Below are 17,728 nucleotides of genomic sequence, written 5' to 3' on the forward strand. Positions count from 1 at the left end.
ATTTACGTCAGCGTCAGTGGGCAGTGTGGATAATCTTAACATCGGAGTTTCCCGGTAAGTTTTGTTCGCCTGATCATTGGTTGTTGCGGGTAATGTGATGTGGTGGCCGTGGTGCACTGACTGGTGATTTGACATTGTGTGGAACGCAACGCAAGGAGAGGACGTTCAGCTGTTTCTCAGGAACGCTTTCTGTGGGGTTTTCCCAGGCAAAAGGAACGCCAGGTTAGTTATTAGGTAGTTTGTGGGTAGCTTTTTCGCGGAATTAATTTTATTCGTTACTTGTATAAATGTCCGGGGTTGTACTGTCTGGCGACACTGATCATGAACAGTTATCGACTTATAGTGGAGTTTTTCGCGACAGAACGATTTTCTCAGTTCAAAATATAACTGTTGTTGTGATCTTGTACTGAGTAGTACTAAACTGACTCTGGAAGTTAGCTGCAATAAAAAGTCACAACTTGACTCGAATGTTTTTTTAAGCACAACTTAAATATGAACCATAATTATCAGAAAGTACATGCCTATACCGACAGATACATTATAATTATGTACGTAGTATCTGCTGCATGGTAGTTCTCTCTCTCTCTCTCTCTCTCTCTCTCTCTCTCTCTCTCTCTCTCTCTCTCTCTCTCTCTCTCTCTCCCCCTCCCCCTTTCTCCCTGTCCCTCTGTCTGTCAGTCTGTCTGTTCGCCCACCCCTCTCTCTCTCCCTCTCTCTCTCTCTCTCTCTCTCTCTCTCTCTCTCTCTCTCCCTCTCTCTCTCTCTCTCTCTCTCTCTCTCTCTTCCTCCCTCTCCCTCTTCATCTCTCTCAGTTTTTCTTCCTCTCTCTCTCTCTCTCTCTCTCTCTCTCTCTCTCTCTCTCTCCCCCCCCCCCCCTCTTCTCTCCCCCATCTTCTCTCCCCCTCTCTCTCTCCCCCTCTCTCTCCCCCTCTCTCTCCCCCTCTCTCTCCCCCTCTCTCTCTCCCCCTCTCTCTCCCCCTCTCCCTCTCCCCCCTCTTTCTCCCCCTCTCTCTCTCCCCCTCTCCGAGGCTCTTTCCCCCTCTCCGAGGCTCTTTCCCCCTCTCTCTCCCCCTCTCTCTCCCCCCTCTCCCTCCCCTCTCTCTCTCCCCCTCTCTATTTCTCACCCCCTCTCTCTTTCTCACTCACTCTCTCTAATCACCCGAATCAGGTTTTCCGTGAAGACAAGTGTCTTCTCATATCAATGACGTAGGCCTGTTCGGATATTCCCGAATGTGACAGCTTATTTCGTAGCTGGTCTTATTTATAGTCAGCGTACAGTTGTTGCGACCCATCTCGTCATCGGCGCTTTTCCGGAAATGACCTGCGCTTTGTTGGAATTCCAACAATGGCCGCCATTGTAGGAATTCCAACTTTGCGCTACGCGATTCTAGAAATGTACCGCGCGCATAGTGAGAATTCTGCTCTTTCTTAGAATGCGATGTAAAATGATACAAGTCATGAATGGCCTAGTATGATGATCCTTGTGTTTTAAAGTGATCAATGCTTAGTTTTGAAAAAGCAGATGCATTGTATAACGCACCAAACCAACCGAATTACAAAAAGCAAAAAACCTTTTGATAACATCGGCGGGCTGTAACAACACAGTTCAACGACCCATCCCACTCGACCAAAACGCACCAATTTGACATAATTGTTAACATTTCAGATCTTACATTTTACAACAACAAAAACACAACAAGAGTGTTCCGATATAACTTTTCACTGGTAACTATCGATTGTAATAATTTTTTACTCAGTCTTAACTGATTATATATTAAACTCACAGTCTCTCTGGGCTGCAGAGACAGCATTACGTCCCTTTACTGAGTAGGCTTTCTTGTCACTGCATGGTAATCTAGCTAGGCTCTTGAAACGTATTGTGCAAGTCTGTGCGCTATATTGATGTGATTGATTGTTGCAAAAGGTAGATTCAAATTAAAGATGATTTCAGGCTGTTGTAACAAACTAACACTCTACCCTGAGAGAAAAAAATCATTGTCTTCAAAATAGTTCGAGACAGCAGCAACTAGCTAGCTGCATGCGCTGAGTGTCCCTGAGAGAATTGTTACACAGTGTACCCCCACCCCCCACCCCCAATTCAAGACTTCCCCCTTATAAGACCTTGCTTTTTCATATACCTTATTCAAGACCTGTAAAAAGGGTATACTTTTTGTGCCAGTCGAAGGGTTGCCATTTGTAGAACGAGGCAGCTCGTTTCCAGAAATGCGGCGCTTTGTTGGAAATCAAAATTAATGAGGTTTCGGGAAATCCCGATTATTCCAACTCTGCCCCGGATTCTTACTTTGCGCCCGACACAGTTCGACGGACTTCACCCTTTATCATTTATGTATGTGTAAATTGGAATTTGCTTAGTGAATTTCTTTTGATATCAGGTTAGGCTTTTCTCAATCAGACTTTATTTATAAAGCGTCAGATCCTAAATTACATGTAGGCCTATTAGTCCTGTGTGGGCGGAAACTCTCTCTCTCTCTCTCTCTCTCTCTCTCTCTCTCTCTCTCTCTCTCTCTCTCTCTCTCTCTCTCTCTCTCTCTCTCTCTCTCTCTCTCTCTCTCTCTCTCTCTCTCTCTCTCTCTCTCTCTCAGGACTAAAGGTAGTCAGTGAAATCTTTGGCACTCCCTTATCGTATTGTCCCTTGCAATCCAAGGATTTTATCTTTCTTTTTCTTCTCAAAGACTTGCCATGTAGATATCTAAGCTATATGACGCACTGTCGACTCACTTATGCGTTGTGTCAAATTTTGTCGTTAGATAAAATTACGTCAGCTGGGCTTAAGCCGATCTTGGGCACAGTTCTGAGAAAGTGTTTGTCAAAAACTCTTGTAAAAGGTAAGAGCTTACAGGTTTTCTTCTTCTGCGTTCGTGGGCTGAAACTCCCACGTACACTCGTGTTTTTGCACGAGTGGAATTGTACGTGTGTGACCGTTTTTACCCCGCCATTTAGGCAGCCATACGCCGCTTTCGGAGGAAGCATGCTGGGTATTTTCGTGTTTCTATAACCCACCGAACTCTGACATGGATTACAGGATCTTTTTCGTGCGCACTTGGTCTTGTGCTTGCGTGTACACACGAAGGGGGTTAAGTCACTAGCAGGTCTGCACATAAGTTGACCTGGGAGATCGGAAAAATCTCCACTCTTAACCCACCAGGCGGCAGCGACCAGGATTTGAACTCACGACCTCCCGATTAGGAGGCTGACGTCTTACCACCACGCCACTACGCCCGTCCAACTTACAGGTTTTAATTTGCTTTCTTTCCGTTGAACCGAAAGTTTGAATTTTAACCGTCACGGATGGGATGTGTTTGAATTACTCCAATGTTGGATGACAGAGGCTAATGGGGTCTTGTGAGAGAAAAGATGAAGACGAGAATTTTCCTTCCGACTTGCGAAATCTTAGCGGGTTATCAGGTATGGCAACGTTCTCATTATTTTCTCTCAATGTTTTAGGTGTACACGAGAAATGTATCCATATAAACACACACACACACACACACACGCACACGCACACACACACACACACAAGCACACACAAACACAAAGACACACACACTCAGTGACTCAAGCACACATACGTGAGGGCCCCAAAGGGGGGGTATCATCACGATCACGGGAAGGGAAATTTTAGCTTTCACGATCACAGTTACCTTGATTTTTTCACGGATCACGGGCAAAATGTACGTTGAAAATAAAATGCTTTGCAATAATGCCAATCACGATCACGAAAACAACTGTCGATCACGATCACGAGACTTGATTTCTTTGTCATCACGGATCACGGGCAAAGTCCCATCACGATCACAGAAATGGAAATTTCGGCAATCACGGTCACAGAAAGGTCAAAAAACGCCAATCACGATCACGATTTTAAACCCTTTGGGGCCCTCATACGTGCATGTACACACACACACACACACACACACACACACACACACACACACACACACACACACACACACACACACACATACGCGCGTGCGTGTGTGTGTGTGTGTGCGCGCGCGGTTGGATGTGTCTGTGTGTATGTGTTTGTGTGTGTCTGTGCGTATGTGTTTGTGTGTGTCTGTGCGTATGTGTGTGTCTGTGTCTGTGTGTCTGTGCAATTGATTTTTTTTTATTAGTTTGTTTGGTTTTTGTTTGCATGTTGGTTAGTTGATTAATGGTTGGTTATTTACTTCGGTCAATTCTATCTAAACATACCGTAGTCTGTCTATACACCAACATTTCACACTGGCATTTGCTGAGCTGTGTCTATAACGTCATTTAGGCTTAAGTCGTTGCATGGGCTTAAGCCCATACGCCATGTTGGAAATGTGATCGATAACAAGGAAAATTAGTCATAATGGCATGCGAACCCGGTTTTTACACTGGTGAAGTTGCGTAATTGCTGTTTCATTCTGGGACACTTCAATGGTAATTTTCTTTTGTTTTGATGTACATATTCACCCATGACATAAGTGTGCTTAGGAAAGCATACATATTTAAAGGTTCCTGTTCCTTCTTTCCAGCGTAGAAAATGGTGTAGATAGCCAAGGATCCGTGCATGCTTTCCCCTGACGTAAGAACATACTTCGTCTTGGACACACACCATGAACCAACAATCTACAGCCTGTTTTTGTGTGTGTCTTGGTGCCTGGGAATTTTTAAGCAAAAAAATTTAATTTTGTTACGGAATTACTAGCGAAGCAAACGATTTCTGCTCTGCGCAGTAAGCAGTCAGGCTGTTGAATGTTGGTGAGTTACAAGGATGTTTTTATCCTGTGTAAAAAGCCTACAAAGATATGTGGAGGTGTACATAATTGTTAAGCGTTGCCGACTATGAATGTAGATGTAAATGCTTGTATAACTGTGTTTTAATTTTAAATGTGTCAAGCGCAAAGAGCATAATTGTAAAGTTATGATGTTGCGCTATATAAATGCTCATTTATTATTATTATTATTATTAAGAGGAAAAAACCGTATGTTTTGAGTTATTTGAAGTTAAAATGATATATTTGTCACAGACCGAGAGAGCCCGCACAGATGCGCGCGCGTGTGTGTGTCTGTACGCGCGCGCGCGTGTGTGTGTGTTTTTCTGTTTTTCTGTCTGTCTGTCTGTTTCCGTTTTTATGTCAGTCTGTTTGTTCTTGTGTCTAAGAGAGAGAGAGAGAGAGACCGAGAGAGACCGAGTGATAGTGAGAGAACTCAGAACTTGGAAAGTTTATTGTTCAGGCCAACTGACCCGTTACAACCGGTACATATCAAACATGACAGCCCCCCCCCCCCCCTCTCTCTCTCTCTCTCTCTCTCTCTCTCTCTCTCTCTCTCTCTCTCTCTCTCTCTCTCACACATGCACACACACTCTGACTCTCACTCCATCTCGCACAAACACACACACAGACACACACAGACACACACACACACACACACACACACACACACACACACGCATTCATACACACACAAACACACACACACACACACACACACACACACACACACACACACACACACACACACACAATACATACATGTATGGGTATGTACAGGGGATGGCTGGTGCCAAAGTGAGAGAGAGAGAGGGGAGAGAGAGAGAGACAGAGACAGAGACAGAGAGACAGAGAGAGAGAGAGAGCTGTGTCATCACTGATTTCAACACTTCCGTGAATTTCACTGCCCGCGCTTCCTTATGACGCACGATCTAGCCCGGGAATTCCGAACTGTTGTGTCAATTTTACATCCTAGTTTTTTTTGTCAGAGTATATAAATGTACAACTAAGACACGAAACGTTCATTTTCGAAACGTTGTTTTTACATCAAACTTGTTCGTGTTGTGTTCCCTGTCGGTGTGTTTTTGTTTTGTATTGATTTTTGAATATGTACTGCATAAAAGTGCTGGGTACAGGGTAAATAAGCGGCAAAATGCGAAAGGCCACAATGGTCCTTCTTTAAAAACATCCGACAACGATTGACCCCGAAAGTCGACTAACATTTTGCCAATATTTTGTCAACGATAATTTCAGAATGTGTTGAAACAAGTGTGAAAAAAAAAATGAGAGAAATCAATCAGACTGACTTTATGATACAGAATTTTGAAGATGATGGCATGCCAACAATCATATAAACTAGGGTTGGGTAATTCAATGGGGTATCTGTCCAATCAATTACAATCGAATCACATGACCTATTTGGGAAGTGGTATTAATCCCAGGTTTACGTTTGTTGTGATGATGTGTTTCTATTTGAATTATCAGTAATGCGTCTTTTCGATATTGTTGTTGGTGGTGGTGGTCGTCGTCGTCTGTGTGTTTCTCGCTGTGTGTGTGTTTGTGTGTGTGTGTGTGTGTGTGTGTGTGTGTGTGTGTGTGTGCCTGTCTGTCTGTCTGTCTGTCTGTCTGTCTGTCTGTCTGTCTGTCTGTCTGTCTGTCTGTCTGAGTATTCTGGTGTATCCATATCCGCATGTTCTATCTTTGTTTTGCAGATATGTCATGTATGTTGGAGTTTCCCAAGCGTTTTCCTCATGTTTCTTTTCCTGTGTAAGCTTTTGTCTCTGTCAAAGCTGTTGCTGACCCTGAGAGCTCTCGGCTCAATACGAAGTAACCAAAAGGCTTCTCTGCGATTTGTTATAGCTTTTCTTGGCGTTTAGTTTTACTTTTATAATTGCTGTTCTAGATGTAGGTGTGCCTTGAATGGACACAAAAGAAGGAAATACATGTTTTTCTCGGTGGTTGTTGTTGTTGTTGTTGTTGTTGTTGTTGTTGTTGTTGTTGTTGTTGTTGTTGTTGCTGCCTATTTGAGCATTATGTGCTTTGAGGTGCTGATCTATACAATACTTTTGCTCGTTTGTCTATTTAGGCGTATATATATATATATATTGAAACCAAGACTCTGCTTTTAAATCGATATTATTTCTCTTTCATTTATCAGATATCATCAAATCTGGACATGGGAACCCTGAAGCAACTAAAACTGAAGCTGCCAGTTTCTCTTGAGCTAACAACGCTGTTTCCTTTTTACGTCATTGAAGACGGACATCAAGTTCTTGTGGATATAACAAACGTCGGTGTTGTCTGTCTATATGTCCCCTTTTTGCGTTTCATGGCTTCTGTTGGGATAAACGACTCCAAGGAAAGGGAGATCCAGGACAATAACGGGGCAGAAATTGTTTCTGGGGAACAGGCATTGAAATCAAAACACTACAATCATATCCGATATGCCTGTCTGCAGCAAAAACATTGCTACAAAACAGAAGAATCTGACAGCCACAAATGTGAAATGGGCGATAACTTTAGCGGGAGAATAAAGATCAGAAGGACGCAAACTTCTTCGGTTATTTGTGATAACAAAACAATGGCCGAAGACAAGTTTGATCTCCCAGTTGAACTTAATGATGAGCAAGGCATGTTGTGCGGTGACAACAGTTGTTGCGCGAACTTTGATAACAATGATTCTGCCATTGATCAAACTAGCAAAACATGCCCTGAGAGTGTGAAGTTCCTCTCATCCACAGAAGTGGGTTGGCCTACAACAAATGAAGGCATTGTCATTCAAAAGCTTTTGGGAGTGCTTGGACACATGTGTCCGGACAGAAATTGCAACGTCAGAGAGACTGACTGCATTGCGCCTGTGGTCATAGAACCAACAATGACAGTGTTCAGAGATTGTACTCAAACTGTAACTCCTTTTTCTCCGGTTTACAATGACACTTCATTTCTGTTATATGAAGTTGCCGAGAATTATTTGTCAGAGTTATGTGGTTTGGATGCGCATTACCTTGAGCCTTTGGTATGCCTGGAACATGTTACTGCTTGTAAAATACATCGTGATATTGCCTTATGCTCCACCATTAGCATTAGTACCAATGTAGTGTGCACTAAAAATATCGTAGAAACAGCTACTTTGTCAGTACAAGCCACACTAACTCACCACCTTGGTTTCCACGGGCACAGTCGCTGCGAAATCTTGTATGTAAGCGAAGGTTTCCCATGGGGAGAGCAAACTGCAGGTCAACCTCATAATGGAGTTGAAGATGAAGAAGGGGAAGACCAGAATAGCGGAAGCCATGTAGGTGACGAGTATGACGAGGAATACCCTCAAGTATTTTCCAGTGGATATTCACCTTTTCTAACCGTCACGGTCAGTCCGATTCACGCAGGCAACACCAGTCCTGGTGACGTGTTCCCGGTCGAAGAGACTGGCCTAAAGGATGGGGATAAAACAAGCTCTACCAACTCTCCACCTACATCACTGCCATCCTTCTTTTCGCACTCACAGATTTCGGACACATCTGATACACACGACATGAATCTTTTCAAATTCGGCCCTGTTTGCTACAGAAGCGATGCATTTTCTGAACATACAGAGAATGTCAGAGTTGACAAAACAACGGATATTGGCGTTACTGATGCAGCTGACTTGGAGAAAAGTAAGTGTTTCGGAGAAAGAGACGACGAAGATCAGCCATTGAAGAAGGATTGCCACGAGCCACGGGCATCAACACTACAGACACAGAACTACCCCGAAATGAGAGCCATGGAAAAAGCGGTCAGGGACTTGAAGACGAAAGGGGTCGAGCTTCATGAATACCAGCCAGCTGAGCTAAAGACACACGGGAAAACGACGAAAGACGCAGAAGAATGCGACTGTGACGACTCTGATTGGTCTAATGAGCTTCAGCGGTATTTGTCCCCGCCTCTACGTCCAAGGCCTGAGTTTCGCGAATGGGCTGTTGGAATGGTTCGAGCCCCATTTAGACAACAGTTCCAAAGCATGCAGCAAAACTCATCTGCGTCAGCAGGTCTAGAAAGCGAATGGAAGCGACTGGCCACCTTTTGCCACTATGAAGCTCCAGCGGGAATATATCTAATCCCCATCGCAGCAGCTGGCTTCTTTCTCGTCAATGAAGTCGACGCTTCAAACAGCAATGACGCTAAAGTAGAGTGCGCTTTCTGCACAGTTGTTGTAGTTATCAAGCGTTTCTGTGGCAGAAATGCTATGGCCCTTCACGCTGAACTGAAGCCACAGTGTCGATTCGTCCGTGGAGAGGACGTCGGGAATATTTCCATTGCTGAGGCGGCAGAGCGCTCAGGTGCCGTCTTCGTGGAAAAGTATTCAATACCTGCAGGACATGCTTCTGATGGTGAGTAACGTAAATTTATAAAACTTTCTTTGTTGGGATTATAGTTTGGGTGGTCTCTATGGTTATGGTGGTGATAATGAGTAAATAAAGACAGAACTTTGATATGGACAAAATTGGCATTGGTTTCACGAGTTGCAGTGTAACTTTTTACATGTCGTACATGCTATGTACATAAAACAGTAACATGCAAGAATTAGGCAAGACATCGGTCCGGTTAAGTGATGCATGACACTTTGAAATAAGCAACCATCCTGGTTGGGTTTCTAAAAAGTGATGTATGAAACTCTTGACGCTTTGATGAGTCCGTTTAATACATGGGTTCTGAATTTTGGTTTTTTTTCGTGTGATGAATTGGTCAAATGACATGTTTTTTGTTGTTATACTGATTCTGATCAATTTCCTGTACGTTACTGTGATAGTAGTGGTATGTCTGTATAGTTGTGTTGATGTCGCTCGTTTTTTAAAAGCATATGTGGGGTGATTATACCGTAATACGTTTGGTCGGTCTTCTTCCCGTCCAGACTCAGTAAACTTCTATTCCTCTCCGTCTTTTCTTAATTGTTTTTTGTGCTTGTTCATTTCCACCTGTCTCCTCGTGTTTGCCTAAAGTCGCAAACTGCATTTAGGTCAGATCTGTTTTTGTCTGCTCTGCTCTTGTCATTGTTCTTTTGTTGTTCTTTCGTATTTATTTTACTTCTCGAAGACCGGTAAATCATTTTTATCAAAGTTATCTTAATGTTAGCACTAAAACACAATTGGTGAATGTTAAAGGGTAGCCCTATGAGGTTTGTAGCACCCTCAGTCCGTGGCTCAATTTTCAATCAATCAATCAATGAAGCAGTCAGTCAGCCATTCTAATGCTCCTTAAATATTCCCCTCACCACCTTTTTTCTTCGACTTTAAAACAAGAAGCAACACTTTACTAGATCTAAGTGTTGTCAGTGCTTCTGCCTATTTGTGTTATATCCCTCTTACTGCATTCGTAATTTAAGTCTTTCTAACCATCGTTCCTCTTCACTGCAGCCACCCAAAGAAGCCTCCAAACCGCCACAAGCCCAGTAAGAAGAGATCATCTGGCCGAAGTACTGGCAACCGACTCCGAACCAACTGCTGCTGAGGAGCCTGCAAGTTACCCGCTGTCTCTGCCGACCGACAAGCCTGGATCAGTTTTCTCCTCCCTGCCTGCAGACATAAGGAGTTCCCAACCCTTTGGTAACAACGACAGTGGCAGGCTCAGAGACACAGCAGGGCCGCAGCTTCACCAGCAGCTTCAGCGGGATGGAACACAAGGTTCAGGTTCTCGAGATGTCGGAGAGACTGTGGCTGATTCCAGGCCAGCTTTGGCGGCTGGTACTGGTGGAAGTCATCTGGCTGCTTCAGCATCCGCGACAGCGCCCAGTGCCGGTATGTTGCTCATTTAATGTTATTATCAGTGATAATCGAAGGTACACTTACTTGGAGCAAGAAAAGGAAGAGAGCATACATGTACCATCAATAACACTTCAGCAGAATATATGAATAAAATACACACACACACACACACACACACACACACACACACACACACACACACACACACACACACACACACACACACACTTGATTATGATTTCATACTTCCATGCAGGAGAAATGTAAATGGCAATTGTAGAGGAAATTCTAGGTGAAAGTGCACTTTTATTTACTGCACGATGGCACGAAATGTTTTAGAAGGGCAAGAAAGCTCTTGAATAATCAAAGGCAGATATGCCCTGTGGTGATTGCTTCAAAGGGCAGAACGTCTTGCGCGGATTACCCCAAAGGGCAGAAATGTACAGTGGCGATTACCCCAAAGGGCAGAATTGTACAATGGCGATTGCTTCAAAGGGCAGAAATTTACAGTGGCGATTGCTTCAAAGGGCGGAAATGTACAGTGGCGATTGCTTCAAAGGGCAGAAATGTATGGTGGCGATTGCTTCAAAGGGCAGAAATGTACAGTGGCAATTGCTTCACAGGGCAGAAATGTCCTCTGACAATTGCTTCAAAGGGCAGAAATGCCCTGTGACAATTGCTTCAAAGGGCAGAAATACACTGTTAAGATTGCTTCAGAGGGAAGAAATATCCTTTAGTGATTGTTTCAAAGGGAAGCCTTGCCCTGTGGTGATTGCTTCAAAGGGCAGAAAGTCCCGCAACAATTTCCACAGAGGGCAGAAATGTCCTGTGACGATTGCTTCAATGGGCAGAAATGTCCTTTGGTGATTGTTTCCATGGGCAGCCGTGCCCTGTGGTGATTCCTTCAAGGGCCAGAAATGTCCTGTGACGATTGCTTCAATGGGCAGAAATGTCCTTTGGTGATCGTTTCCATGGGCAGCCGTGCCCTGTGGTGATTCCTTCAAGGGCCAGAAATGTCCTGTGACGATTGCTTCAATGGGCAGAAATGTCCTTTGGTGATCGTTTCCATGGGCAGCCGTGCCCTGTGGTGATTCCTTCAAGGGCCAGAAATGTCCTGTGACGATTGCTTCAATGGGCAGAAATGTCCTTTGGTGATCGTTTCCATGGGCAGCCGTGCCCTGTGGTGATTCCTTCAAGGGGCAGAAATGACCTGTGATGATTGCTTCGGAGGGCAAAAATGGCCTTTTGTGTTTGTTGCAAATGTTTGGTGAATATTGCTGGGCAAAATGTCCTGTGATGATAGCATGAAAGGTCACAATTGTCCTCTGGTGATTGCTACAGTGGCAAGAATGTCTGCACAAAATGATAAGAGCCTTGGGAATAGATATATATGGTATGTTGTAAGATCATCTGCAGGGCTGTACTACCCCCATAATTATACGCGGCAACTTTCTGTCAGCTTAGACAGCAGAAACTCATGTCTTAGCAGAGATGCTCTTGAGTTAGACAGAAGTACAAGGGCATAGATGCTCCTGTGTTTAACAGGTAGGACAGAAATGCCCTATCAAACAGCAACATTCAGCACACCCGAGCCCCAATCCTCCAGCTCTGGCACCGCAACACCCAGCCAGACCACCACAGCAAACCAGCCAGCCAGCAACCAGACCAACGGCCCACACCAGACCACCAGAGTGTCAGCAGGTCCCGTGACCTCTGGAGGAACAGCACGTGAAGCACCCCAGAGCATTGCACAAGGGTCAGAGGGCGTGGAAAGAAGCCAGATCAGTGGCAATGGAGGTGGCACTGACAGTAGTGGTCGCTCTGAGAACGGCACGGAGAGACAGGTCAGTTGTGGTTTTAAAAGGATATCTATGTTATTAAGCACACAGCCTGATTATCTAAACTAACAGTTTGTTGGTGTCATTGCCAGAGTGTTACGAAAAGCTGTACTCTGGACATGATTTTTGGACACAGGTCTATGGAGTTTTCAGCCTTAGCAGTACCACGTGTCCGAACATCCTGTCCATATGCTCTATTGGGTTCACTGCTGTGAAGGGCTGACTGCCACTCGCACAGTCTCCATTTTAATACCTAACCAGGAAATCTGTTTTGGCACCCTCTGACGAAGGGCCTTTCTGTTAGTCGATAACCACCTGTCTGAAGAATATTTTTGCTTTGCACAATGATACCAGCAGATGTAACAGGAAGCAAGTGACCGGACAGTGTTAATTTAATTATCATGGGTTTGTGTGACTGTGTCTCAGTCTGTGTGCTCTGATATGGCACAGAGGTGACTAATGCACTTTTAATTAGTCTGTTAGATTTTCCTAGTAACATCCAGGCTCTGGATACACGTATACGTGGTGGCAATTATCTTGGCGCGTGCTGTTTGATTTATTTTTGTCCAAGTAGTTCCTTTTAGGAAAATAACATACTCTTTGTTCTTGCAGCTGGATGCTTTGTACAATAAGAGGTCAGCATATCCAAAAAGGAAGGCTGATTGAACATGCAGTTTAGATCTGTTTTTGAATGATCGATTCCTGTTGTATAGATTATACCTCCATCTAGTAGTGTTGCAAAATTGATAGAGAAAATGTTCACAGCAAAATCAGCAGGTGAAACAACTGTTGCAACAGCGACAGAAACAACCACAACTACAGAAATTGCAACACATCAACGGCAAGAAGTACCAATACTGTGCTGGTAACGAAGCAACTCAAACTGACGAAGATGCTATTATCACACATTTCTAAAAAAATAAACAAAACAAAACCCACAAACAGTGACCAAAACAACTGTCGTCAAAATTGACAGTGAGCCCAGTTGCTACAGTGTACAATGAAACCAACCACGAGAAACGCATGAAACTGCCGACGCTGCTGTCATCACACCTACATGTTCGAAAAACAAAACAACAACAAAACTCGCAGTGATCAGAACAAATGTCAACAAAAATCACAACGCAAACAACCCACACTAATGTCAAGAATGACGTTCTACCATCACACGCAAGAACACAGGTGAGACCGTCATTTTCAACTCCTACATGCTAACAATCAACTTAAATGCTTGCATCACCTTATTGTTTTCAACCAGAATTCCAGTTTAAAAAATGAAACATTTTTCAAGAGTGCTCATTTCTGTTCCACATCATATTTGCCAAATTTCAACAAATGCTTACTTCTTCTAAAAACACAGTTGGTAACATACGAGGAGCTGGGCATATTCTCCCAAAGACCGAAGCGACCTGACATGGCTGTGACACAAGTGCGCATCAACACTTTCGAAGGCTGGCCCCACCAGGCTTCACACCCGAAGGAGGAGATGGCAGAGGCTGGATTCTACTACACTGGTAAATATCTGATTTCATTGTCGGGTGGGTTTTGTCTTTCTCACTCTCAGTCTTTCGCCTCTGTGAGGACGTAGCTCAGTCGGTAGCACGCTCCGTCGCGATATAACCTTGAATGGTTGAAAACGACGTTAAACACCAAATAAAGAAAGGTAGCACGCTGACTCTATAAGTTCCTCCCTGTCAGCGTGGGTTCGAACCCGTAATTCCTGGCTGCAGACTCTTCCAGGTGGCCAGACACCCTTGTGTGCATGCAAGCACTCGATACAGATTCCAAGCTCACAGCGAATTAGTATCAGGGCTTGGAATACACGCATGCATCGAACAAACGAAGATTAAAAAACCCATCGCTGCACACCATCCTAAGTAGTAAGAGAAGAAAAAAACGGAATTCCCTTCAGAAAATTCCTCAATGACAAATACCAAATCCGAATCAGTTAGTTCGGTTCCCACCTGCCCTAACTTAAAATATACACCCCCCGCCCCCCACCCCCCTCCCCTCTCTCTCTTAATTTTCTTTCTTTCTTCCTCTATCTCTCACTCTTTCTCTCTCTTTCTCCATCCCCCCTCTCTCTCCCTCTCTCTCCCTCTCCCTCCCCAATGTCAGTGAATGTTTAGAAAGGCAAAATTACCATACAAGGTTCTGATAGAAGAAGAGTGAGAACTTGATTTGATGAGATTTTGTTTCAGCGGGTAGCAGCTATTCTATTTGGTGCTTCGGTGTTTACCGAGGAAGACTCTAAGATACCAGTTCCAACTTGGTTTATCTTTCTTGTCATTACAAACGAGATATCTCGCCATTAAAGTGGTAGAATATGAAGACTGACCGAATTTACACTTCTTTAAAGGACACTAAAGGCAAGGAATACCTTGCTCATTTGAATGGTCTTTTCTTTGGTGGTTGTGTCATACCTGGATCGTCCATTTTCAGGCCATGCGGACCTTGTCAGATGTTTCCACTGCAAAGGAGGGCTGAAAACATGGGAAAGTTCTGACCAGCCGTGGATCGAACACAGCCGCTGGTTCCCCCGCTGTCCGTTCATCAAGCTGTGCAAGGGACAGAAGTTTGTGCAGGCGGTGCAGAAGCTGAACGACCCAGACACTAGGCCCACGGTAAGGGGTGGTGTGTTTGTTCCTGTGTGTATGTCAAGAACGGCAGGGCAGCATGACCACAAGGGTGTTGTATGATGTTCCTTATCCTGTGTGTATGTCAAGAACGGCAGGGCAGCATGACCACAAGGGTGTTGTATGATGTTCCTTATCCTGTGTGTATGTCTGGAACAGGATGGTAGCATGACCACAACGTTGTTGTGTGGTGTGTCTGTTCCTGTGTATGTCTGGAACAGGAGGGCAGCATGACCACACGGGAGTTGTGTTGATGCAGATCAGAACTGTGACTTGCATGAGCAGAATTTCGTCAACATAATTTATTGACCGTCTCAAACAAGAGCAGCTTGATTGAATTTTTACCTCAATATATTGTCTCCGGAAGATATGTATGGATGATATGTAATTGTTTCAGATCACTGAAAGTGACGTTCTGGTGGAAATCAGGAATATGGAAGACGAAGAAAGAAGCAGTCGTAAGTCGAGAAATTCTCAGTACTTTCATGCTCAGTAACGGGCTCTTTGTGATTCTCGTCATTTAATTTCATAAATCACATAATTGACAACGCAAATCTGATATCCAGTCACGGTTTTGACACGAGGGAGAATTGTCAAGAAGGCTAGTTCTTTCTGTTTTTCTTTGCAAGATCTGAATGCTTATTTTAACCGATATTTTTTTCTGTGGGTTTTCTTCGCTCACATTCGCTTACTTGGGATCAGTGATTGAGAATGTCATCCAGTGTCAAAACGTCAAAAGCAGTGAAATTGACGAACTTTGTACACGAGTTGTTGAAGTTAACTGAAGCCAAAGCTCTGGTTGCTGCTAGCTTTCCTCATTGAGGAAACGATCAGAATTCCCAATCAGTTGTATACCAGGGCTATGAAAATGAGAGAAACATTAATGTAGACCTGAAAGATGTGGCCAATACTGACGATAATGACCTGTTTTAGTGCGTGATGATGTGGTGTTGTTGGAGAATTTGCCCAACCCCAACGCTCCGGCTGATCCGGTCGATGCAGTTCTTGCCAGGACTGGTCTGCGTGTGGACGCTGACGTCACTGAGGCCAGCATGCAAGGTATGACGTCACCATGTTATCTCTCTCTCTCTCTCTCTCTCTCTCTCTCTCTCTCTCTCTCTCTCTCTTCATCAGTACATGTATTATCTTATCTTTTCTCTCTCTTTCTCTTTCTCTATCTCTCCCCCTTTTTCTGTCTCTCTCCCCCTTTCTTCATCTCTCTCCCTGTTCTCTCCCTGTCTTTCTGTATGTATGTCTGTCTCTCCCCCCCCCCCCCCCCCCTCTCTCTCTGTCTCTCTCTGTCTGTCTCTCTCTGTCTCTGTCTCTGTCTCTGTCTCTGTCTCTGTCTCTCTCTCTCTCTCTCTCTCTCTCTCTCTCTCTCTCTCTCTCCTATTTTCGAGTCTCTCTGATTGGATGCTTCGTCTCTGAGATGTTGACATCCTGCTAACAGACTTGTGGAAACTTTACAACACAGATCACACAAGATTTTAAGTTCTGGCGTCTTTTTGGTATGTATATATGCGCCTTTTTGTCTTGTCTGTCTGTCTATTTGTCTGTAAGTTGTTGTTTTTTTCTTCCTGCACAATCCCCTCTTGAGAGTGTTCAAACTCAGCATTTCATTGTTGACAGAGGTTGCGGAACGCTTGGCAGAGGAGAATGAGGAGCTGACGAGCAGCACTCTGTGTAAAATGTGTCAGACGAACGAAGTGAACGTGCTCTTCCTGCCTTGTGGCCACCTGGTGTCCTGTGCACAGGTATGTTCTAGGAAATGATGACAGTGAAACTCGCAGACGAACATGCTTTGACCATGCCCTATTGTGTGTTTTTTGTGAATGTTTTTGTTGGTTGGTATTCTTATTTATTGATTGTTGATTTTCAGACGAGTATGTACCTTGTCCTTGCTTAAATGTTATTTTTTGTATTGATTGGTTGTTGACTTTACTTGTCCTTTGAACCCGAGAGGGCCATTCAGGACTGATTCCGCTTTGTTCTTTTTGCTCTTTCTGTTGTTGTTGTTGTTGTAGTGTGTTTATCATTCTGTCTGTTGTGTCAGCAAGTCTTTGTTATCGTCTTTCTCTGTTATTTTCTTGTTGTTAACGTCTTTCTCTGTTGCCGTTTTTACTACTACCACCCTCTCTGTGTTTTATGTTGCATAAACAGTTTACATTTTCAAACTTCACTTGCTCATTATATTGCATCCTTCTGTGGAAGTTTATCAAGGTTTAGTGATCACAGTTCCTTGTACAACAGTATGCAACAACGTTTCTAATTTTCCTTAACAGTGTGCCCCAGCACTTCGCACGTGCGCTATGTGTCGCCAACCAGTGAGAGGCTCTGTACGCGTGCTTCTGGACGAGAAAAGGGAGAGTGAGGAAGCCAGACAACAACCCTCTGGTGGAGCTGCTGCTTCTACCCAGGGTAAAGCCTAGAGTAAAGTAAATGTGGAGCTGTCCTGTACTTGTCTGCTGTGGAGAGAGAGAGAGAGAGAGAGAGAGAGAGAGAGAGAGAGAGAGAGAGAGAGAGAGAGAGAGAGAGAGAGAGAGAGCGAGAGAGAGAGAGAGAGAGAGGCAGGCATTCGGGGGGGAGGGATGTGAGTAAGCAGAAGGATCCTAATCCTAGAGAGAGAGAGAGAGGGAGGGGGGATACTTTCATGTGCATGTCATGAATAGCAGAAACGTTGGAGAAAAAATCAAGGAGTCCTGAAAAAATTGTGTATGTATATTCTCTATGTTGCATTCATATACAAAGAT

The 17,728-nt window shown here is 44.1% G+C and overlaps 1 protein-coding gene across 2 annotated transcripts; it reads left to right on the plus strand.

Moving 5' to 3' along the window:
- Positions 1–86: 86 nt before the first annotated feature.
- Positions 87–17,527, plus strand: LOC138957617 (uncharacterized). 2 transcript variants are annotated; one of them, XM_070328703.1, is made up of 10 exons: positions 87–222; positions 6,922–9,133; positions 10,157–10,537; positions 12,050–12,348; positions 13,703–13,856; positions 14,785–14,966; positions 15,376–15,436; positions 15,912–16,037; positions 16,608–16,732; positions 17,261–17,527. In XM_070328703.1, the coding sequence occupies exons 2-10, from the start codon at positions 6,940–6,942 to the stop codon at positions 17,405–17,407; spliced, it is 3,669 nt and encodes a 1,222-aa protein (XP_070184804.1). In that variant the 5' UTR covers positions 87–222; positions 6,922–6,939; the 3' UTR covers positions 17,408–17,527. The 2 variants fall into 2 exon arrangements, with proteins under 2 accessions (XP_070184804.1, XP_070184805.1); XM_070328704.1 differs by lacking the exon at positions 87–222 and adding an exon at positions 3,046–3,254.
- Positions 17,528–17,728: the final 201 nt, after the last annotated feature.

Source organism: Littorina saxatilis, unplaced genomic scaffold, assembly GCF_037325665.1.
Source record: "Littorina saxatilis isolate snail1 unplaced genomic scaffold, US_GU_Lsax_2.0 scaffold_271, whole genome shotgun sequence".
Classification (NCBI taxonomy): domain Eukaryota; kingdom Metazoa; phylum Mollusca; class Gastropoda; order Littorinimorpha; family Littorinidae; genus Littorina; species Littorina saxatilis.

Excerpts from the sequence above, each read along its gene's own strand:
- LOC138957617 (XM_070328703.1), top strand. The coding sequence starts at position 6,940 with ATGGGAACCCTGAAGCAACTAAAACTGAAGCTGCCAGTTTCTCTTGAG. Across the intron at positions 9,134-10,156 it reads TGCAGGACATGCTTCTGATG|CCACCCAAAGAAGCCTCCAA; the intron begins GTGAGTAACGTA and ends TCTTCACTGCAG. Across the intron at positions 14,967-15,375 it reads ACCCAGACACTAGGCCCACG|ATCACTGAAAGTGACGTTCT; the intron begins GTAAGGGGTGGT and ends TAATTGTTTCAG.